The sequence below is a fragment of the Nomia melanderi genome, chromosome 6 (genome assembly GCF_051020985.1).
Source record: "Nomia melanderi isolate GNS246 chromosome 6, iyNomMela1, whole genome shotgun sequence".
NCBI lineage: Eukaryota > Metazoa > Arthropoda > Insecta > Hymenoptera > Halictidae > Nomia > Nomia melanderi.
This window is the reverse complement of record NC_135004.1, coordinates 9270923-9295880: the sequence shown is the minus strand read 5'-3', so window position 1 is coordinate 9295880 and position 24958 is coordinate 9270923. Positions and strand designations below refer to the sequence as shown.

General features: G+C 31.6%; 3 protein-coding genes across 11 annotated transcripts in view; 2 read left to right on the top strand and 1 right to left on the bottom strand.

Moving 5' to 3' along the window:
* The window catches only part of LOC116433372 (semaphorin-1A), a 635674-nt gene extending 626210 nt beyond the window's left edge, over positions 1 to 9464 (top strand). The window contains exon 15 of the mRNA XM_076368704.1: positions 8897 to 9464. Within this exon, the coding sequence (XP_076224819.1) occupies positions 8897 to 9111 (215 nt within the window). The 3' untranslated portion in view covers positions 9112 to 9464. The remainder of the gene's footprint in view (positions 1 to 8896) is intronic.
* On the bottom strand, positions 1006 to 11793 carry LOC116433373 (sorting nexin-24). The gene is made up of 3 exons (XM_031991374.2): positions 11464 to 11793; positions 5468 to 5661; positions 1006 to 4085 (listed from the first exon to the last, which is right to left on the bottom strand). Exons 1-3 carry the CDS (start codon positions 11614 to 11616, stop codon positions 3923 to 3925), a joined length of 510 nt encoding a protein of 169 aa, XP_031847234.1. The 5' UTR covers positions 11617 to 11793; the 3' UTR covers positions 1006 to 3922.
* A 1348-nt stretch (positions 11794 to 13141) lies between these two features.
* Positions 13142 to 23043, top strand: LOC116433367 (ceramide phosphoethanolamine synthase-like). 9 transcript variants are annotated; one of them, XM_031991362.2, is made up of 7 exons: positions 13142 to 13287; positions 14102 to 14431; positions 14550 to 14878; positions 14973 to 15113; positions 15175 to 15329; positions 15400 to 18723; positions 19363 to 19497. In XM_031991362.2, exons 2-6 carry the CDS (start codon positions 14132 to 14134, stop codon positions 15801 to 15803), a joined length of 1329 nt encoding a protein of 442 aa, XP_031847222.1. In that variant the 5' UTR covers positions 13142 to 13287; positions 14102 to 14131; the 3' UTR covers positions 15804 to 18723; positions 19363 to 19497. The 9 variants fall into 9 exon arrangements, with proteins under 9 accessions (XP_031847222.1, XP_031847223.1, XP_031847220.1 ...); XM_031991363.2 differs by having other exon boundaries at positions 13157 to 13310; XM_031991360.2 differs by having other exon boundaries at positions 13164 to 13727; positions 14125 to 14431.
* The last annotated feature ends 1915 nt before the right edge of the window (positions 23044 to 24958 follow it).

The following is a 24958-nucleotide window of genomic DNA, read 5'->3' as shown; positions in this document are numbered from 1 at the left end:
GAATAAACAAACGAACAAGAACATGAATAAAGAAAAACAGAAAAAAATCCTATTTTTTAGCAGCCCAGCAGATCAAAGCAGTAAAAAAGAGAGAGAGAGAGAGAGAGAGAGAGAGAAAGCGAGAAAGAGAGAGAGAAAGAAAGCGAGAAAGAAAGAGAGAGAGAGAGAGAGAGAGAGAAAGCGAGAAAGAAAGGGAGAGAGAGAAAGCGAGAACTCGATGCGTTCCGAGTGCAAATGTTAAAACTACACGCCCGATCCAGTGGACCAAAAAACGATTCGCCGCCTGAATTCTACGCCTCCTTTTTGACTTTTGCTCCCCGTTAGCGTCCGATAAAGCGGATTAAGATGCTAGGAAGTCGATAGGCCAGTTTCCAGGTTAATCTGTCGTGGCTATAATCAACGAGAGTAACTAGACGAACCGTACCATGCTCCTCCTGCCCCCGATCCTCTTGTTAAATCATCCGAGTCACCGTAATCTCCTATAAAACAGAAGGGAAAAAAAGGAACGAAAAGGGCAGATGAAAAAGTACGAAGAACGAATTACCGCGTCGTTATGTCTCGATTTTGCGGAGACGTATCTTTTTCACTTGTAAGACTTTGTCTCCTTCGACGTTTAATCGTTGTCTCGAGGGCTGAAGCCATCTCGTTCGCGAATACAAACGCTGCGCACCAAATACGCAACACCGTCGCGATCGCACCGTTCGAAAACGTGGTATAAACGAAAATGAGATAAAACGAAAAAAAAAGAATGAAGAAAAAAAGAAACGAATGGAACAAAGGGACAGAGATCGTCTGGGATGGCTAACTATAACCGAGTGTCCGTGATGTCCAATCTAAAACGGTAGTAAACGAATTAACGCGAATTGTACCGCAAAGGGATCCGCTTCTGAGTTACATTTACATCTACAATCCAGATATCCATACGATAACGTTTAAATAGATCTAAGATGAATGTCACAAGTAATGTAAACTGAGAATAATGAGATGAAATAAACGAGACGATGATTCAAATACAACAATGGTATATTTTCTGACGTGTGTGCCACGGTTACATAGTTGTGGACAGCGTTCAATTCGTACAAAGTATCGGTTTCAAGCAGTTTACAGCTGTGGTATCGTGACACGAGACACGTTTGATCATTAACAGTAAGTTTATGGACACGTGAACATCTCTTTCGCTCGGATATTTGAATATCCTTAGGACTCGTGTTACTATTTGGTCCGATTTTACCATTTCTTTTTATTATATAAAACGTTGTTGTATATTACAATATTTATATAGCTACGGTTTTAAGCAACATTATTGCCTGGTATAGTTATTACAAAAAGTGTTTTGTTAGAACACTGAAACCATTCGTAGTTTCCATGAACTTTTGTTCGGACGCAATTGTTGATCGAATTTCATTAAATAATCAATAGTAAAATAACTTCGTGACAGGAAGTTCTTGAACATACAGCAGAATAATTGGAATGCCTTAATATTATTTAGTCATTTGTAGCAAACACATTTATATTTCTTATTTTTTTAGTTAGATATGTTTGCGAGTAGTTACATTCGTGTATTAATATTGTTTCAAAATTCAACAACTTTCTGTGAAATACTTGCCTCCATTAAGTATTATAAATATACAATTATGTTTGTGATCAGCCGAGTCGCCTAGACTTTATAAATGTTCGTAATCAATTGATAAAGTTTTAAATAAACTTCATATAACATTTTCCTATTACGCTATAATCAAAATTGCATAATATTTAGTTTACTAAAAAGAGGAAACTAGGTTTTCATTAAAACGATTTCAATAAGTAAAACGAGATCTTTCTATTTCCAGTAAATTTAAACATGATCACTATAGAACATTTTGTTGTTTGAACTATGTTCTGTATAAATTCTATATAAAATTAACTAAAGACTTCTCGTTATTCATATAGCTCTTAGACGGAAAACCCGACAAGACCTTGATAAATGTTTATCACAGTTTTGAATATATAGGAAGCATTTTATGAGACCACACTGTAGCACTTTTGAAATCATTTTTTATTCACGGTGCCTTCAAGTTATCTAAAAGTTATAGCAATCTTCCAAGAACTTCTTATATCGAAAAAAAATCGAAACAGTTCGTTTCTCGCAATATACATACAGAACGGTTACGTTGCTATTAAAAACTGTGAATCTCTAGCTTTGAGTAAATCATACCAAAAATCATTAATATCTTATCAGAAACTAATGCCCTTGTTCATAATAAAGTTTATAGTTATTTAAACAACAAACATTTTACATCTCATTGTACTTCTGAAAGGTTTGTATAACTGTCTCTTCATTAGAATAAAATGTATAAAGTTAGAACAATTAATACTCTTTTCACTGTATTAAGATCTTTGTGTTGAATCTCATTCGCTCTTATTAAAATTTTATGGGACGAAATAGCGAAGGAAGAACGATGTTTCTTCAATGAAGGCTAAGTAAAAAACTGTAACAATGAAATACCAGGAAAAATAAATAAAGTCATTAACATTTCGACGATTACTAAAGATGACGTAATAATTGAAGCGAACGGCAGGTATATTATTAAGCTTCTCTTAAATGAATATTAGTAAACAATGATTTAACTAAGTACTGTTACATTTTAGCTCAAACTATAAATTCGTCGGGCAAAATAATTTGACTTTTCAATTGTACTAATTTTTTTCCAATGTTTAAAATTATCCTAAGTTGAATTCTTTCCTCTGTTAATCAAATTTGAAATCGAACAACGCGCGATCACGTGTTCTGACAAAGAAGCATTAGAGATGAAAGCACCTAGTTTTCGTATGTAGTACATCCGTGGGCGGACATTCATCGTTTTATCTCCGCCGAGATAAAGGGTGACACGCAAGAAAGCTGCTCCATTAATTTCCTAGCAAATATCACGCCGTCCGGAAAATTCGTGCTCTTTTCAATGCAGTGAAAGCATTATCCTTTGCTTTCCCAAGGTACATGTTTGATCCGATGAGCGTATAAACTTCAAGATATTTTTTTTAAACCAACTGAATTACATATAATTCTTCTATGTTTTTCATACGATAGGAAGTGTTTCTTGTTTGTAAATTACAGAAGATGATGAAACAAGTTCAAACTATTTCGCGAGTGATTTTCCAAGAATCGAAGTCACATGAACTGTTTACGATTAAGAATAGCAAGTCGATATACCGCATCTACTAAATTTGACTTTTATGTAGACAATGAAGATATTGAGACACTTCTGTTTACTCTGGCATGGCGAAAAGTCGTTAAAGTTTATATTGCCTCGTCCATGTTGTGTCATTTCAGGCAGCAAAATTAAAATTGAAATATTTTTCAACAGTTTATTGGTATAAACATATTAACAGTATTTTATCTCGTGAAAAAGTATTTGATATTAATCAATAGTATACTAAAACATCCTTTTTTTAACCAGCATACCTTTTCGAAATATTTATAATAATAGATTAGCTAATTAGTTGCCAATTTTATGCACGAGTATTATAATTCTTCTAAAAAAATGAAACTGAAATACTAATGAATTTACTTACGAGTGTTAATACTTGAAGAAAACGTTCAATTTACCTAATGCCTTACACGAGTATGACGTATATAACGTTTTGTTAATACTGTCGTAATCTTTTCATTATAAAGGAACACATTATACGAAAGTTCATTGTATTCAAAAATTATAATAAATAAATAGAATATTAGTAAGAAGAATATGAAAAAAGGAATAAGAAAGTAGAAAAAAATGAAAACTGAGAGTTCTCGTAGAACGAGGTACAAATTACAATCTAAGCCTCGAATCTATATATCAAAATAGCACAAATTTTCCGGACGACTCACTACATCACGTAACCCCTTTCACTTGCTCTCCTTTTATATTCATTGCAAATGTGACTGTTACAACGAACTCGTAACTCACAACTTGTATATACCCAGTAGGACTCCGTTAATTACAATATCCGGAAGACTAGAGGACGAGTTCGATTGTACGTACGGATCACAGTGAAAACTTAATACTGGATGGTGACCGAGACCATTAGAACGATCTTGCTGGTTATCCTGCGTCTCCTTGCACTTTCTGAATCAAAGATAAACTAAGGTTAATCGCAAACAGACGAAAGTAGGAAGTTTCGTTAAAAGTAAATGAAAACGATATTTCAGTCTTGATCTACAGTAATGTAGTATCGTTCGCAAAATCGAGGCTGCACCGTGAATATTGTCCGGGCAAAAAATGTTTTAGAACAACAAGATAAATGAAACAAGTAATACAGTATAATTTGTATGCACTTTTGATATCACAGTATCTAAAACAATGTTTGACACTTGTTTTTCATTTGTGCAATTATCCATTTTAAAAATACCACTTGAAATTAGAGATTACAAACGAAAAATATATATCTTGAAAATTTATGAACTAATTGTGTATTTCATAAACAGAAAAATTATGTGTGTAAATAAAGTTTAAAAAATTAATTATTTAAAATATATATTGGAAAATAATAAATTTTTAAGAATGTTTATATAGATAGACTTTGAAATATTAATATAGTATACTATTAATATAGTGTTAACATTATAATGAATTAAATTTATGATACGTAAAATTCCAAATTTATTACGTTGCATAGTAAAAGACACAAATTTGTCATTAGTACATAAATTCTTTCAAATAAAATAAAACTAAATGAAAGTCATCATGAAGATTATTTCTCAGTCAATACTGGATCATTTAGAGCATCATAAAGATAATTTCTCACTCAGTAGTGGATCACTGTGACCACTCAGCATTGCATTTAATTCTATTGTCCCGTATGACCTGTCGATTAATCATGAAGGTCTCAAGAACTTCATGAATTGCGTGGGAAATAATGTATTCAATGAAAAGTCCGGCGATGACGAAATTATGAGAAATTATACTCATTGTTAAATATAAAAGGGAAGTGCAACGCTCGAAAAATACATGATGTATGTACATATAATAACTACACCTAGACTATATTTGATATAATTACACCTTTGTATTAAATTATTTCGAAAAATTTACAATTTATTATTATTATATATAAAATGTATTATAAACTTCTTTATTTATTATACCGATTTGCAATACGAATTTTCCTTTATACAACAGTATTTGATAAAAATACATTTCCAATTTCTAGAAGTACCTAAATAAACTCGAAGCATATAAATATTTAAATAAACACTTCAAAACTTGAAAGTGGATTCTTAAAGACTGGAAACTTGATTGACAGCGTTCGTTTGGTTAAACAGAATTCCACCGAGTGGTCCGAAAATCAAGAGTCCACGGGCACAGGTCAACGATCAAAAGAAATCCGAGAGGTGTTTCAAGTGTTCCGGATTCTTAGAATGAAACTACAATTTCGCGTTACAATATCTAAAAGCGATATCACAGTGAGACGGCGCGTATTTATAAAATGGTGTTACACAAATGCATACCTCTTGTATGACGCGCTGGCAGTTCGACCTTCTATACCCAGAAAATTCAGAACCTGTTGCTTCGTGGCTGCAAGGCGCAACATTTTTTGGGTGTACAGCTCTAAAGCCGCCCGCCTCTGTTCGAGCACCTTTGGCTGGCAGTTTCTTACCTTCTTCGGTGGGAACGGAGCTAGCTCCGCGTTCTCTTTTTTCAGCTGCAAATACAGATTGACATACTTAGGAGAATCCTGATTACCATCGTACAACACAGAACAGTAGTACAGTAGACACCTCGATAATTCCAATCTCTACAAGTCGAAAACCTCTAAAACACACTTTTAGTTTAATCTGCTAACTGTGGAATTTAGTTTGAAAAATCTCTCGTGTAGCGCGGAATAAAATGAAAAAATGAGGTGTATATTCGTGAAACGCAGGACAAATGCACCTAGGGTATATTTTAATGAAAAACCAAAGCAAAACAAAATTTATGTTTATCTGAAAAATAAATAATTCATCGTTGAAAGAATTAGTATCGTTTCAAGCTTTAAGATGACATGTATACTAGTCAAACGCAGTTAACTGGTTATCACTAGTTTACGGACATTTGTTCTACCTTTATTCTATTGTTCCTAGATGGTTGTCTATTTTAATTTAAGAATTTAGAGCTTCAAAGATAAACAAGTAGTATATATATTCGTGTAACTGTATCAACCAAAATCGATGTAAATGTTTACCAAATAATGTTTATAAAATTCAATAAACGTAAAATTCACACGTTAGGTTTACACGTAGTGTTATTAGATGTTTTACCTTTACAACTCGAATTCAGAATTAAGCTAACGTTTACAAGTTGAAATTCACATTTACATAGAGGTCAAAACCTTTATGAAGCCTCTGTAATTGATGTTTATTATTATGATCTTATGTTTTCTCTTGCGATTCGACTTATCGAGGATCGACTGTATATGGTATGAATACAATATTACACTTTAATGATAACTCGTGAAACCTCAATTTCTGACTCTCACAGAATTATACACGAAACTGTAGACTATTAAATGTTAAACGTTGCTAATGACCTCAGATATTAAAGTAACGTTGTAAAAATTTATTTTAAAAACAGAACATTTAGTACAGTCAACGTGGAACCGTTTTTATTTAACTTTTTACTTAGGAGACAGAATGTTACAGAACGAATCCAGAAATATTTGGAAGACAAGAAACTAGGATTTTAATTAAAATAGTTACTATTGTCAATAACGCATGTAAAAAAAAGACTATATTATTATTTCAAATGTTTCAATAAATCCTACTAAAAGAGTGGGAACACATTTTTAAACATTGTATGGATTATAAAATATTATTTTTTAAATTAATTTTATTTTATTTCAATCTATATTTTAATTAAATTTTTAATTAGTAAAACGATTAAAACTCAATTTAAAGAAGAATTACACTCGGCATTAACGAGTGCAAGTGCAATTGAACAAGAATATAATCGAACAATTATTTATTCGTTGTTCGAAATATTTGTACTGGTAAAATATTGCTGTAAAGTTTTTAACACATTATCTTGTCACTCTTTTCAAACGCTGAATCTAATGAAGCTTATTGGTTCTCTTCGGTAAATTAATCACGAATACGTAACTAAGTCAAAAAAATAAATTGGTATGTTATATAAAAATATATACATCAAATAAATGGATATTTGTTAATAGTTGTATGCATTTTTATACGTTGTGCGTGTAACGAAAACAATACATACGTTAAATGTAGAACAAAATCTTTAGAATGATCACTGGATAGATGTAGGAGTGAACAAACAAAAAGGAATATGAGAACTAACAACTTTCATAAACAGTAATATGAGACTACGAGCATTCTAACTTGAACAGTGATGAACAGAAGAGAATTCTGATAAATAATAAATAGATAAGAAGTGAACCTGCACAAATTAGAAGCGTACTCGTTCGCACTCGTAAGAACATACGCAATATATTAAGCGTTACATATTATCACTAATTGTTCAACTAGCTTATGTAAATGACAACATAAATAATAACGATAATAATTATAATAAACTAATTGAATTCTTTTACACATTTTAATGGAATACTTACTCCAAATAATAAGTTTCCATAAAGCACAGATCATACAAGAATTTATAGTTTTTGTTAAGAGTTTTCAGGATTATTTGTGTAACATGTAACATCAAATTGAAATGCAGAAACAAAGTCAACAATCTAATTATTAGTACAGAAGTGAAAACAATAATAAGAACTTATTTGTGTAATCGATCACAATATAACGAAAAATAAAACGATTTTACCTCGAAAACTTATCCACAAATACGAAGCAAACTAACATTTAATTTACTCTAAAAAATAGAACTTTTGTTCTATTTTTGTATGTAACTCAACAAATAGTTGAAGAAAGTTACAAACATTCACAAAATATCAAGAATTAATTTTTGGCCATTTCAGATATCTTTTAAAGTAATTAAAAGATAATAAAAAAAATATAATGTGAAAATTATGAGAAGAATCGCAGGTACATTTAATGCTACTTACAAAAATTTGTAACAATCACGAGTTAGAAGTGCTGATACCCAGTTAGCACAAATCCGCTAGTTAATTTTTTGCTCGCTGTGTGAATTACGAGCGACCCGACCACGCTTTAAAAGACTATAATACTGACCGCATATGCATGTTTTACAAATGGCTTCATCGTGAGTTAATTGCCACGGAACGCCAGTAAATCACAGAATGTCGTGACAACGATGAAACATACCATTGATACGGCTAATCGTGGCACGAAAAAAAGGCGTCAATGATATGACTACAAATGAATCATTATATCTGCATAAATATTTAATAAGTGCACTCATAAAGTTTAAATAAAGAGTAATATTTTCAGTCTTAATAACATTTGTGTAACAAAGTTATCATTATTAGAAAAGTAAATAAATATAATAGCAATAATCAGACATTATTAACTACATTAAAATTAATTATTAGAGTCATTAAAAAGAAGAGTTGCTATAACTTTTGATGCTATTCAAAGAATAAATATACGGTAAACTTTATAAAAATTCCATGATTTTAATTTCGAAATGCGCCGAAGATTTACTTACACCTTCTATTTATAACCTAATTAATTACACAAAGTGGCAATAGTCAGTTTTCAATGAAGTCCTTTCATTTTATAAAATGGCACACTTAAACTCACAAAATGTCGAAACGGGACGCGAAGTAACAGAACAAAAGCAAAGGCAGCTGACCGATTAAGCGCGGTTTTTTAACGAATGAGTGCGTTTAATAGATTCAGTGGTGTATTTATAGCGTGTTTTCGGAAAGGCGTTGCTTTTCCAAAGGAACGAGAGTGGCGTGGTCGCTCCTCGACCCGCCTTGTTTTGGCAGGGGAAAACTTTAACGCTGACTTTTTGACAAGGTGGTGCTTACAATGCAGATTTCACGTCTGGAGGAACGTCCGGCAAGCTAAAAGTGCAGAGGGGCAAGGGAAGACGTCCACTCGCGGCGCTCGGTTCGGTAGTTATGGCAACAGTGACGCCTCAGTTTCGGAACGCCCTTATCATTGGCCAAATCGCGCAACAAAGACCGCAAGCGAAGCGGAATGCGATGAAGTGGATTTTGTTACATCGCTAGGGATTTTTTTGTTTACGGTTTTCATTGGTTAAGTGTAACATACTGACCAATAGCAAATTATTATAATTAGTGAGAGAAGATGAAAGCTGCCCAATGAAATCCGCATTCCTTTCAAAATTTGAAAAAATTAAAAGATTTAGAAAATGTTTCATTAATAAACGGAAAAGAATCAGCATTCCTTTATCACTGGAAAATTTCCTTACAAAATAGTATTTCAAATGGTGAATGAAGGAATATTAGAAAATTATAATGCTGAAAAAGGAGAATCTACGGAGGTCGAATGTCGAATTTTGCTTAGTTAGGCACACTAGCTAAATATATGTGAAAAAAGACTACAAATGCGCAAACAATAAACCGAGACAAGCTATACTGCATATCTGTGTGGTTATACGGGGTGTGCCTGAAATCGCGATACAGTAGAGCAAAAATATATTGTAAGAAAAGAATAACTTTTTTCATTTAAAGTTTCATTTTTGACGAAGATAAGTTTCAAAGTCCGGTTTGCATGTACTAAGAGTCTCGATTCAACGGACACTTATTTCTCGTGATGATCGTATTTATAAACATGAGCAATGCCATCATTTGCTTCCTGACGTTATTATTATTTTACACTACACTCATTGATCTCCATTATTCTATATTTGATTGGAATGGTTTGTAAATAAACAAAATACTATTATTTTTTCAAATTTATTTTATTAATGTAATAAATGCTCAAAAAGTCAACAACCCATTTTACACATACCAGTGTACCTTTTTAACTAAATTATTATATAAACCTTGCAATGTAATATATGTATCTTTTACAGTAAGACAATAGCAACAACTAGATGCAAATCATAGCACGGTTAACAATTTAAGTATGATTAAAATAATATTATAAAGACGAATTTTATAGCTCATTTTTTTAGGAAAATGATGCCATAAGTAAGAAATAATTATTATTTCCTTTCGACATATATTTTTTACATGTAGAATCATTCCCTACTCAGATGTACCACATTGTAGGAACATCCTATATAGTCACACGTGTTCATGTATGTCCAAGTCTCTCGCTTCTTCGTCACCGTCCATCTTTGTCTTCGACCGCACGATACTAGCCAAGAAGGGTGATGACAAAATCACTTTCACTACTCTCTAACATCTCACTAGCTCTCTCGGGTCATATGACACTGAATAATGGAAAACTGTACCAGGAAACAATCGCAAATAACAAATAATTTATTCCATAAAATAAAAAATAAATTCATTATTTCAAACGAATAAATTCAATTGTTGTTTGAACACCTCTGATTATTTATGTTGTTTCAATAATACATTATTACATATCTTAGATAATGTTACAAATAAATTTTGAAATAATATTATTCGGAAGTTCTTCAGAACGCCAAGGTTTTACCTGATTAGATATGTTTATAAAAAAAAATATTGTTTTATTCCAGGAAAATTTTTAATCGCAATTTACAAATATATTTTTAGTTAAACGTCGTTAAAGGAATGTGAATAAAAGGATGAATACTTTTATTAGAAATTAGAGCATGACCTAGCTTTAGAAATTACCTATATCAAGTCATCTCATCTGCAGGGTGACCCAATAATAACTGACACAATCAGAAAGAAACTTATTATACATAAAATCATAGAACAGATAACACTATGTAATAATAGCTTCGGTAATTACACAGTCCGAAACTGCTTAAATATTTTTCCTAGCCTCACTTTTATACGTCAATGTCCACGGATGGGCGATCTGTACATGCAGTACACCTTGTGTAACGCAAGTGTGAAAATCGTGACACTGTTGAAGGCAATATACAACACAAACAGGTGTATATCACGTGTATTCCGTCACGCATGCGTGTGTTTCAATAAATGATAGTACGCGTATATTGTGTGCATCTCACGTTTAGTCATGCGAACGAAACTGAATGAAAAAAGAAATAGTATATGTGTATCATTGTCTCTGTTCTGTACATTGATAAAAAATTCTAAAGGACGGATATACTCCTGCCTCGTTTCATCTTACTCAGCAGCACGAGACTCATGACAAAGATTCTGCTTCAGCTGTACAACTATTTTTATTGTAATATCTGTCTTCGAATGAAATAAATACTAGTGGATTGTCGACATTATACTATTTCTATAATACCTAGTTCATTTCGAGAGACAGTACAGCCGGATTTAATGATTATAAAAATTGCTGATGTCGAAATAAAAATAAAAACAGTCATTCTGACTGTGTTACACAAGACTCGTATAAGTGAAGTTTGTCTAGTTGCAAAAAATTCTAATTTTTTAACTCCTCGCAGAAACGATTGCTGTTTCAATAGAAATAAAAGGAAAATAGCGTACCGTACGATGTAATGCGCTGAATTCGCTGTATCTTCTCTCAATAAAGTATCGAGTACCACTTTCTGTTTCCAATACTTCAATACAGTAAACATAATAGGGCTTGCCGTGTGACACTTCAGCCAAACGGTATCTGCTGATGAAAACTTGATACATTGCATCGCTAGCTACTTTCTAGTGTCTTGAAACACGCGCGATAAACTGCTATTACAACACTGAAGTGAAACAGTATGAAAAACGTAACGCGTTGATCGCTCTACTTTCAATCTTTACTGGCGCCTGTCAACGCAGTTAAGAATCTATGTGTTTGTTTCGTATGCACTGTTTATTAACTGTACCACTACAGGAAAAAGGTAGTCGATAGTACCAACAATATAAACCTACATCAACGATTCTGGTGCAATTGTCCCATGTACCTGGAACACTTAAGAAAAGTATAGATACACTATAATCAACAGCGTTACATTGTTTGTTAGATTCTCTCAAAAAGCGAAATACATTAATAATTGTCGATCGTCGTTTTTTTAATGAGTATTTAATTTTTCCTAGATAGTGGACACCAAAAATACATGTCGCGTCATCTCGAGTAAAATATACGAACTACGTCACAAACTTAAGATATTATAGTATAGACTGTGTATACAATGTATTTTTCTGTCATTGTTGAACTACTGGCACTGTCAAAAATGTCCCGAACATTAGCGAACTCTACCTGAATCTGACGGTCAACTATTGAACTATATACGACTACAACATGAACTGCAACCGTGCTTGGGAGTGTACCTGTCTCTTTTTGAATACTTTTACGTAAATATTTGTGACGATATGAAATAAAAAAGATGGAATAGATCCTTTTTTGTAGATACTAGAAGATATAAAATGTGTATATACGTCGAATCAATGAAGAAAAAATATTGTATGTAATTTCATTCATGTAGTGTCGGCATCGTAGAAAGTGATACCACAATAGTAAAACGCTCTTTCACAAAATTTTGTGTCTTAACTATAAAATTGAAAAAAATTCTTTTTGTAAACATTTTGCCTATACAAAATGAAATTATCGGTACAATATCAGACTAATTAAAATATAACAATTTCAAAAATTACAGGGAGTGATATTAAAATGATAAAACAGTTTTTTGCTCAATTTTGCATCTTAAACTTCGCGTCGCTAAAAATCCTTCTTGCAAACATTGTTTTTATGCAAAATGAAACTATTTGCAAAAATTTTAGTCCCACCGGATTTGTTAGGTTTTTAAGGGTATAGCCGCCGTGGTATTACATAATTTCATGTCTAGACAGAGTTCGGGTATTTTTGGACTTTCGTACCATTTCAATGCCATGCTCGACTTTATCGATGATTTGCGAATTTAGATGGGCTAGTAGTAATCAAACATCTTATATACTTCATTTCTATTAGAATATGCATCGCGTACGGCGCGTATATTTGAACGACAGAAGTGGCGTCAGTTAATAATAATACTACGGAAATACGGTTTTCATTGACTTATGAACATAAATATTTTTGCACACATATTTATATAATAAATTACTTTGCACATATAATAATTTATATTTATATGATTATGCTACGGTTTAAATCTCTACATAGATGGGAAAACTCTGCATCAAAATGACACGATGCAAGTCATAGAATTTTCATGCGTTGTGTGCTCGCTTCAATAGCATCACACGAACTTTCCGTGATGTACTCACTTTCAGGTTGTTCACGCATACTGTGGAAATGGAAAGTCACTATATACATGGTTAAAAGTTGAAGTATTTAAAGAGAAAATCTGTACTTGACGTCTTATGTTATACTTACGTGTTAGTAGAAGATGAAGTTTTAAGTAATGCGTTTATTCTTTATCTATACTTTATCCTAAAATAATTTGTACATTTTTTAATTATATTTGTGTTCTTTTTGGGAATTTCTTTCTCATCGTTGAACAAACTAATTTATCAATATTTATCGGTATGACTAACATATCGTAAGATTCAGTGCTACATTAAGTAATTATAACATGTATCATGGCACTATCACTGTTCTTTGTACCGAAAGAACAATGAAGTGATGAGTGTATCTAAATGTTCGTGACATTTTGATCAATGATTTTGTCTCGATTGAGTTGTTTACAAATACTGCCAATGTGTGTTTTCGTTTGACAATAAGACTATGATATTCATCATATATATACATTATGTACACTAAACGCACTAAAAATTGTGATGTCTAGCTTTGGTAATCCTCGTATTAAATTTTTAAGGTAAGTGAATATTGTTTTATGGTTAGGTTACACGTGTGAGACATAAATGACAAAACATTATAGAAAAATTATTAATGAATCAGTAGATGTATATATCATTTTTACTGCCATTGTTATCCTTTCAAATACTGTTATTAGTTTTTATTTCTTAGCATATTAATAAGCTTTTATTACTATCATATTTTCAATATTTTTCCATAATTCTATTGTCTATGTTATGTTATTTTTCATTTTTATAAGGTGGCTGTGTATTTTTATTGCATTTTTCCATTATGTTAATCTATTTCTTTGTTTTCTTGATCATATAATGTTAAATTCTATATAATATAATACTAACTTAATTGATAGATATATTTTTAATATATTTCCTATAGGATTTGTAAAATTTTGTAATTAGACAAACAATGCCTGCAAAAAATATAGCTGATTGGACACAAAATGATGTGGCAAAATGGCTTGGTGAAATTGGCCATGAAAAATTTTCTTATATTTTCTTGGATCAGGAAATTGATGGTAGAGCCCTTTTGACTTTGAAGGAAGAAGATTTAAAATCAGACCGTATGTGTATAAAGAAACTTGGTGATATAAAAAGATTGTACATTAGTATAAACCAGTTAAAAAGAGAAAACATGGCAGTATTATTTGAGTTGGGATATGTTGACTTATTTCCTTCACCGACCTTTTATAACCATCATAAACAGGAAGTAAGACAATTTTTTATTCTTTTTTTAAATTGAAATTATTAATTGTATAGTTATATGTAAAATATGTAAGAATAATATCATATAAGTCTTTATATTTTAATGTAACTATTATTTTTAGATACCTAGTACGGGATTAAATAATGAGGGTTCTATAGAGAATGAATTTTATTCTGCATCTGTGTCAGAAGATGGCCATGCATCACATTTGCCACCAGAAATTTGGAAAGCTTTTATTAGTTTGGCATATTTATTTATTGTTACATGGATTACTGCTTTTGTGATGGTCATTGTTCATGATAGAGTGCCTGACATGAAAAAGTATCCTCCATTGCCTGACATATTTTTGGATAATGTGCCACATATACCTTGGGCATTTGACATGTGCGAAGTCACAGGAACTATACTTTTTGCAATATGGCTCATTGTACTAATTTTTCATAAATACAGGTAAAAGTGTTCAAAGTTTATATAAGCTATAAACTTTGGTTTCAAATACAAAGTCAAACAAACAAAAATTTTAAATAATTTATATACATTACAGATTTATTTTATTACGACGATTCTTTGCTTTATCTGGCACAGTCTTCCTATTAAGGTGTGTTACAATGCTTATTACTTCCTTGTCAGTACCAGGCGCACATTTACAGTGTCAACCACGAACAGTTTCTGATGATTGGTCAAGGTACATTATTTTAAACAAACAGTAATAAATGGACATATACATAATTATTTTTGTTTAACAGTTCTGCATATGTTGATCTATATAATAAAATTGCTATGGCTTATGTAATTTGGCGTGGGGCTGGCATGTCTATTCAAGGTGTTAGAACCTGTGGTGATTATATGTTTAGTGGCCATACTGTTGCTCTCACTATGTTAAATTTTTTCATTACAGAATGTGAGTATTAAGTTTAAAGAAAGTTTATGTAATAAATAGGAATAATATTCAATAAATATTTTATTTACAGATACACCAACACAATTGTACTTTTTACATACTTTTACATGGATGCTCAATATGTTTGGTATATTTTTTATCTTAGCAGCACATGAGCATTATTCCATTGATGTTTTTGTAGCTTTTTATATAACTTCTCGACTATTTCTCTATTATCATACATTAGCAAATAATCAAGCCTTAATGCAACGGGATTCAAACAGAACCAGAATATGGTTTCCATTATTTAGTTTCTTTGAATCTTCTGTTGATGGTATTGTTCCAAATGAATATGAGTCGCCGTCTTTGATCATTTGTAATTTAGTATGTACAGGAAAAGATATTTGGCACTTAGTGCGATCTTCAATTTGCTTCCGTAAATCATTGCGCAATGTAAGTGGTAGTGTTAAAAATAACACAAAGAAGGATCGCTAATGGTTATACCAGTTTTATATTTATTTGATAATAAGTTTGAGAATACTAACTTTATTTGACAACTCTATTTACACATTGAATAAAAAAGAAGAAAAATGAAAATCAAGTACCTCTAAGTATTTATTTTTCTAAGTTACATGATAGTGACCTGGCTGATATAAAAAGAGCTTTCTGCGGTTCGTCTAGATTTTTGTACGATTTATCAAATGGTCATCCATAATATAATAGTTCATTTAGATTATATTGTTGCCTTCCAAAGTAAATTTTAGTAGATAAAAAGTTATGTTACTCCAGAGTTTATTAACTTCAGTTTCACTTTTCCTTTGATTTTTCGTGTTTAATTAATATCTTAGAGTATGTATTTATTACGTTAATAATGAGAGAAAGTGTTTCTTTATATGTAGATATAATGTTAAAATAATTGACTATACAGTGTTATATCGCTTATGGTTTCTAAATAGATGTAATATTATAACGTTAAATGTGATGATTTTATATAGAGATAACGAGTTTTCCACCTACTATAAGTCTTAGTATTATATTTTTGTTAATGATGGGGGTATTCTGGTGTAGAAGTGCCTTTTTAGAGTAATTTTTGAAATTTTTTTAGTAACAAAGAGAAAAACGTATATGTTTCATTTTCTTTTAGTTTCACTGCTTTTTTCGCTTTAATTAGTCAGAACAAAAATTTTTGTACAATTAAGGTATTTGTAGTTTTAACTATAGCGACTGATAGATATATATAACGCGTATTTAAATAAGGAAGCTAATAAAGCTTGTAATTTTTGTGAAAAGCATGCGAATAGCATGAATTGAAAGATTAGGTTTTAAAAAAATTGCACTTCAATTTTTATGAAATAAGCAATTACATACTCATGATGACACTTACCTTAATTTGCTATATCAGGGTTTATAAAGAAGACCTTTTTCGCAAAATGGATTATACAATGTTTCTTTTTCTCTTAGAGATATTTTTTTTCTGTTTTAGCAGTGTTTGACTGTTCTCGTTGAGAGCGATCAAGATCTTCGTAATTTGTACGATTAACAAATTCTTTTGCATTTATTTCAGTTTTCATTTGCATTCTTTTACATTATTTTCATTGAAAATGGTTACTGCAAGATATATTGCAATATCAAGTGTTTTCATGCTCCGTACGAGTTCAAGTTTTTTGTGCACTTTTTCTTGTATAAGTACTTCTCTTTTGCATGATTAACTGTCCTTTTTAAAAATTCAAAAATACTTGCGTCAGCTTCGTACAGATAATTGAATGTCTCACATAAGAAACGAGAAGGAACTAATTTCACGTGACTTTTATCAAAGTAAAGGATAAATACAAAACTATCATCATGTGCAAACTTAGGTGGGGTCGGTTTATGGCACCTATACGCCTTTCAGTGATACGAAGTTCTTTATAATTGTATAACTTTTACAATTTCAAAAATTACATGAAATCGCGTTGATGACAGTATAGAGAATAAAAAGCTGTAATGAGCTCGATTTTTTTACCATCTAAACCAGAAAACCCCCTTAACTGGATTCAAGTTCAAAAATACATTTGATGAGTCATCTTACAAATGAATGTGATACATGAACAAACTTTATTGTGACTCACTCGAACGTGATATAAACAGTGATTTGTTAAACAAATTCTTGTATTATTTTATTCTGTGACTTCTAGTATGATTTCAGTGAAGTTTACAAGTAGTATAAAACACTACCATCGAAAAATATAAATAACTTCTTTCCTTTTAGTTTGTTTATATAGTTTTTATGTAAATGCAGGATGAGGTAATGAACTTGAGTCTTGAATCTACTTGGCAAACATTATTTGTGTCTGATCGTCGTCGATCACTTTAATTGCTCTTGAGAAATCTATAAAAAGTAGTAGTGAATGGATGACTATCGACCAAAATGCTAGTGATAAAATGACAGCCATGATCAGACTTATCGTTGAATGTTCACAAATTGATAAGATGTACAAACATACGTACATACATGTATTTGTCTCTCTTTTATGCAATCTAAGCAGCGTAGGAAATAAATATTGTACATTCTCCGAGGTTTAATGGTCATTAAGAGGCTAACTTTAAGATGATTTATGACATTTATATTTGCTATAAATAGAATTTATTATAATTTTATCAGGAGGCTCTCAACGTGGTATTGTTAATAAAGTCATTAATAGAGAAATAGCAAATGAATGACGTAATACTAATATATTTATGTATTAATATTTATGTGATCATTTTGTATTAGGTCAGTACGATTTTTTGCTGATTTCCGATTTATTTTGAATATTTTCGTATTTCTTTGTATATAGACATACATCTGATAGATTTAATACCTAGTAACGTAATACATTGCGCATATCTATTATATCAGATTTTTGTAAATACGAAGTCTTCATTATCGTTAGAATTAGCGGCGACGGGTGCTGAGTTTATTACAAATGCAAATTATTCAGAGGAATAACGTTTGTTCACGATATATTCCTCTGACGATATTTAATGTTTACATGGGCGACGCCGATTTATGTATCATGCACAAATTTCATTTTTTGATTAACGAACTGTTTTTTTTATACGAAAGTACGCTTATGGACAATAAATTGTTTGTTATAATTAGTCGAGTTACATTTATATTTTTCTTTTTCTGCGAGAATCTCACGTAATTATATTTGTCGGAAATAGAAACGTCTACGCAAGTGTACCGTGTCTATAATTAAATCGGCTGTGCGCAGACAACGATGCTCTCAGAGTTAAAATGTCAGTAGCAGAAGCTCCATGCTATTCTACTTATTGATTTTTTTTGTTCTAATTTGAAAAATGAGAAGTTAATAAAATATTTGTTGCAAACGAAAAGTGTACAGTTATTTTGCTTTATTCGTGCGTAACTAATTTCCTACCAACTTTTTACTAGGTATGTATAATTCCTGCATTAATTATTTATCTGGAAGCGTACAGGTTTGAAGTATTTTATATTTAAATTCACAAACGTGTAACAAAACATATGTTTTTCATTTTCGCCATAATGTTAACCATTTTAAGCATTTTCCTAAATATTTTATCTGATATTTCAATCTTTTAATAATACTGTATTACTGGCAAAACTGAACGAATAAATAATTCTTATTGTATTTTCTGAAATTTATGTTTCATACATTTTTCTCCTGGTAAATAAATTGAACGCAAAGCAACAAGTTGATTTTACAATTTACATAAATGGTTTAGTGTAAAGAAGATACGGATATCGCGCATAATGAAAATTCGTGCATTAATAAACGAATTAACTTTAATATCAGAAGCAATAACTTTTTATAAATCGATTCATTTCAACCTATCCCGTAATTATTTATAAAACACATATTAAATCAAACACATTCTTTAAATACTTCAACGGAAGCAACGGAAATCCAGCTCGGTTTCGAATGTGAGAACGCATTAAAATGGAATGCGATTAAATATTCAGTCATCTGGTAGACATGGTACCGGGAAGTGAAGACGGCTGCCCGATCTGCGGCGATCGGTTGAACGCGACCCTTAGATGCAGTGGTTGCAGGCGGCAAGTTTATTGCAGCAAAGAACATCAGCGACAAGATTGGCCCAACCACAGGTCAGTTTGTCAGGCGTGGGAGATTCACGAGAGCCCCGAACTCGGACGACATTTATTGGCGTCAAGGGACCTGAGTCCCGGTGATCTGATTCTGTCTGAATCACCTTTGGTTTGGGGTCCGGCATTACACACGGATCAAAGAGTTTGCATTGGCTGCGGCGAACAATGCAAGTCTACCACCACGATATGCAAGTTTTGTCTTTGGCCGGCATGTGACGTGAACTGTCCTGGACTTACCGATAAGAACAGACATGGTTTGGAATGTCCGTTGCTATTCAATGCCAAGATTGTTCCTAGGTTTGTAGAGATCATTTGTTGAATTGTCTTCTGAAATTTTTCTTTCCGACATACACATTATTTAATACGTGTGTTTAAGATGTTGCATATGGTTTTATGTCCTGGAAGACAATCTCTTGTGAATATTGTGGATATGTTGATACTGTTATGCTAGAGTAGTAATATTTTAAGAATATATAGATAACATATTACATAGAGGTGCCTATACGATATAAAATAAATTGTTACTCTGAATCTGAGTCTGTTTTTCTGGAAAGGAATTGGAATTGCGGTATAAAATAAAAATATAATATATATTTAATCCTTTGCGGTTTGTTAAGACAGACTTGGCATTCAATTTCTTTTTAATGGTTACGTATTTTATCAATCTCTGTTATATCTTTTTTTTAAGTGAAAATTTCCACGCATCGCCACTACGATTACTTTTCCGTGCCACTGGTAAATACTCTATATTATTTCGAATGAGACCTAAATTAAATTTAATCGTTTCAGTTTATTTTCTCTAATGTTCATTTGCTGAATCTTAAAGTATGATGCGATTGTTGACGTTGAAATGCTGTCTGAACTGGCACTATTGTTACGTATTTCTGCATGCGGTAGTCGGGATGGCTCCAGTTTAGCTGACGCAGTTTTAGCTTATTCGCTATTATCTTCCGAATATAATTATAGGCGACAAGTGTTGTAAACGATTTCCTCTTGCAGAAAACTTTGAAATGATGGACATATGTGTACTCATGTTTCTGCAACAAAGATATGATATGAACATTTTCCAAGGATTCAATTTCTGGAAAACACTGTCTAAATATTTATAACACCCCTTAAATTTACCGTTATTTTAAAATAATACTGGAAGGCAATATTACCTTAAGAATCTTGCGAAATCTCAACAAGTTCGTTAATATAAAAACTGTTAATATGTATTACAAAGACTTCTAATCATGAATTTCTGATAGTTCATTACAATATAATACAATGTATATCGCTTATAAACATAGAAAGAATGTAGTCTTATACTTTTTTATAAGAATTATGTGATATACTCGTTAGTTCTAGTACCAATGACAAAACATTAAATAATGGTCATTGGTGTGTGCCTACAATCGCATTTATTTATTACAGGTGTGAAATTCTCTTAGTAATCCGTATGATAATATTGTGGCTGAAAAAGTCGAAACAATGGGCGGCTTTAGAAAAATTACAGAGCCATGAAGAGTCCCGCGGTGAGGGAACAATCGCGTACGAAGAGGTCATGAATGTAAGTCAGTATGTAGAACGTCTTCTACCAGACGTACAAGGAGCCAAGGATATTATTGGGAAAATTTGCGGCTTAATAGATGTGAACGCTCTAGAAACGATGCCACCCGAAGGTTCGGTGGCGATTTATGAAACCGCATGTCTATTGGAACACTCTTGTTTGGCAAACACAAGACACAGTTTTAAGATGGATGACAAGGGAAGGCCTCGTATCATCGTGAAAGTCCTTTGCTCTGTAAAGAAGTATGTTTGTTTTACCAAAACCAAGATATTCTGTAATTATTTTTCTACTTATCAACTTAACAGCTATTTTTCATTGCGTTACGTTTTGCATTCGGATATGATCCATTAATAAATAATTTTCGAATTTGTATTAGCACGAAGAACATGCATATGTCGGATGATCTCAATTTCTTTTTATTAAATGTCGTACAAGTTTTATTTCGTACAAAAGTTTTTTCAGCGTTTTTAGAGGCGTTTATAATCCTCACTTTTTTATTTGCTATATGATGTAAAAAGGTTCTTGAAATATGAATTAAAAATTGTAAAAGTACAGGTGGATCTTTCTACAATATTTCTCACAAAGTAATTAGATCGAAGCTCTGACAATTGTAGTGGATCATGTAAATATATTTATGGATCACTGTACCTGCATGTTTATATACCAATTTCAGAGGAGAACATCTAAGTACAATGTATACGCATGCACTTTGGTCAACGTTGGTCCGAAGAGCGCATCTCCGAGACACAAAATACTTTTCTTGCTACTGCAAACGATGCACCGACCCAACCGAACTAGGTACTCATCTTGGCACCTTAATATGTCCCCAAGACAACGGTTACATTTTATCGATGGATCCATTGAACTTCGATTCAGACTGGAAATGTGAATTGTGTCCTGGAACATTGACTGCTTCAGAAGTGATGGAATTCACTGGGAAATTGGAAGACGATGTTGACGAAGCTATGAGCAGGGCAACAAAGGAGACATTGGTCGACCTTCTGAATCGGTAAATTCTCTTTCTTCTTCGATTACTTTTCGTTTCACATGGTATACATACCAATCAATGACGAAAATAAAAAAGAACTTTTTTGTTTTATTGTTTGTATCATTTTTATTTTATTTATATTGCTTTCCTTATTTCTTATTTCATTTATATTGTTACTATATCAGATTTATATTATTTATTTGATTAACATTTGATTATTTATGTAACATTTCAGACTTACTACATTGCTGCATCCTAACCACCATCTGTGTATCAGTGTTAGCCATTCGTTGATCCAATTGTTACCATCAAACGATCCGATGAAAATTGATCTGTGTAAACGAATCATAGAAACTACTAAGATATTGGATCCGTACAACACAAGGTTGTCGTTGTATACTGCAGTTACTTTGCGGGAGTTGTCTGATTGTCCAGGGGAAGATAGGGAAGAACTTTTGTCAGAGGCAATTTCTCTACTGCAATCGGAACCTCCGAATTCACCTGGCGAGAAGCTTAGACTGTTAATTGAAGATGAATTATAAGTCAACTGTAATATAACGAAATTGCAAGGAATATAAAATTAAAGCACGCCAACGAAGCTGTCAATGCCTGATGATTACAACGCAATGTTTATTCTTGGAACTTTCTTTATTTCGTCTTATATTACATTTACGACGGCTACTTACATTAAAGATCCTTTTCGTTATACGACCTTACAATTATACAGTACATTGTATAACATACGATTACAGTGAACTCGTTTCTTTTTTTTTGTGTGTATGTGTAAGCAATATAAAAATTATGTCGTGATTAACTATACAGTGTATATACAGCGGCGTGCAAATGTATCGAAACACGATATTACTTTTTCATAACTCCAGAATGCAAAATTTTGTAAAATTTCTTATTATATACATGATGATTATGAAAAGTAATTTAATTTAATTCATGCTTATTAGTTTAAACGAGAGGAAAATATGTTTATTTATATGCGGATGACTTGTTTCGATTTTATAAAATAAATGTAAAATATTCCAGACAGGTATGAAAAACATTATAAATGAATGTCTTGTTAGTAGGTTGTGAATTTTTGCATTTTTTATTAACATAATATAATAAGTGTTCCTCTGAAATTTTCCCCTACTGACATGAACTGTGAATTTTGCGATTTAAAGTACAGGTTAAATTAATATTTTTATTTAAAAAATACTGTATACTCTTCAAGTATAAATTGTTAAGTCCATAAACTTTGACATCGATATATTTAATAATTTTTTAAAAATTCTTAAACATCGCCTTTCTGTTTTGTCATCAAAGTAAGTAGGTAAGTATATCTCTGTAAGAAATTAATAATTCTTTAAAACAGAACAATCAGACATTTATGATCAAATATATTAAAAACAATTTTCGCGGCTCCAATACCTTTGCATGCTACGGTAAATGTGACCATTAGCACCATGCTGCATAGTTCATTGATCGATTTCGTATGTCACATTTCATGTTTTACGTAAAAACATGAGATTAAGATTACGTTCTATTTACAGCATGAATGTGTAGTGAACAGATCGCAGAAATCTCCATTTTCATGGATAATTACAGGTGTTCGAGGAAATTGATATTTTTCTTTAATGATAAACGGTGAAAGTATTAACGGTTTTTTTTACAATATAATTATATAAGAATATATGTATCTTAAAGTAGGTAAGAAATGCAAATTCCAGGTAAATCTTACCGAATCACGATCGCTTGCAAATCTAGACTAGATTTAGCCTCCAGACGGGATAACAAGTTCTCATGTTAAATAAGTGTTATCTTTTCGTAGGAAAAATGACGTTCGCTGATATTAGGAATTAAGATATTTTCTTATACGAATCCATAAATAGACGGTTAGGAAGATTACATGTTAACGTTAATAGACTATGAGCGATATTATGTTAATTGTTTACAAAAATTTGTACCGCTTAACCTTGTAGTATTCAGCTGATCGCATTGTGCACTGGCAGAATTGGTCGAGATTTCCATCTTTCTGAATTAAATATCTTCAAAAACTAAATGCTAGTAAGAGCTTTTGTACAGCAACTCCAAGAATAGAAATATGTTTGTTGAAATGTTTAATTAGTATTCGTTTACGTTATGCCGTTCGATGATAATGATTTATCTTATATGTACTACATTATCGACCCAGTTATTAGACAATTTTTGTTCTTTTTCACTGAATTTTGTATTTTATTTTTACAATAACAGTCGATAATTTTCAGAAAAATTATTTCAGATACGGAAATAGTTGCCAGAAACATTCATGTAGAATATTATTAGATTTCTTAAATTTTTCGATTAAGTGAATGTATAATTTGACATACGATGATATTTAAATTCTGGTAAATTAGCTTATTAGTATATAAATTGAAGTAAATGAATGATAAAAGAGAAAATAGTTATAAGAACAAAATTGATGCTATTTTTTCGATTATTCGAACAAGTATTGAATTCTTTCTAGTTTGTTTAAAACCATGAAGTTCCTTACACTGTCCAATAAATATTCTCCACTCAAATAACTAATGGGTAATTTTTATACATTCAGAACCACTAGATACAAATTTGAAAATTGCTTTTTTTCATCATATTTAGACTTTGGAGGACTCAACTTAAAAAAAGATAAAATTGTCAAATTTAAAAGTCATCGCACACAAGATTAAAAGAATCATGTACAGAACCTGAGTTTTTATTTTTTGGACAGTGTTATTGAGCACGTCTCGAAAAGTCGAGTGAATTATTATTTCTGTACAAATATTATCACTTAATTGTAGCTGTTATAAGGCCAATGTACAATATCGTCCAAAGATATTTGGTCACTTGTTCCACAAACTTGTCTTTTTTAGCGAGAAACATACGAATGGATGGTTGAGCTTCTATACATGAGCAGTTAGTATATGCAACTGAATAGAAATGGTTAAACAACGGTCATTAAAGTATAGACCAAGTTTTCTTCTTCCTTGTTTCCC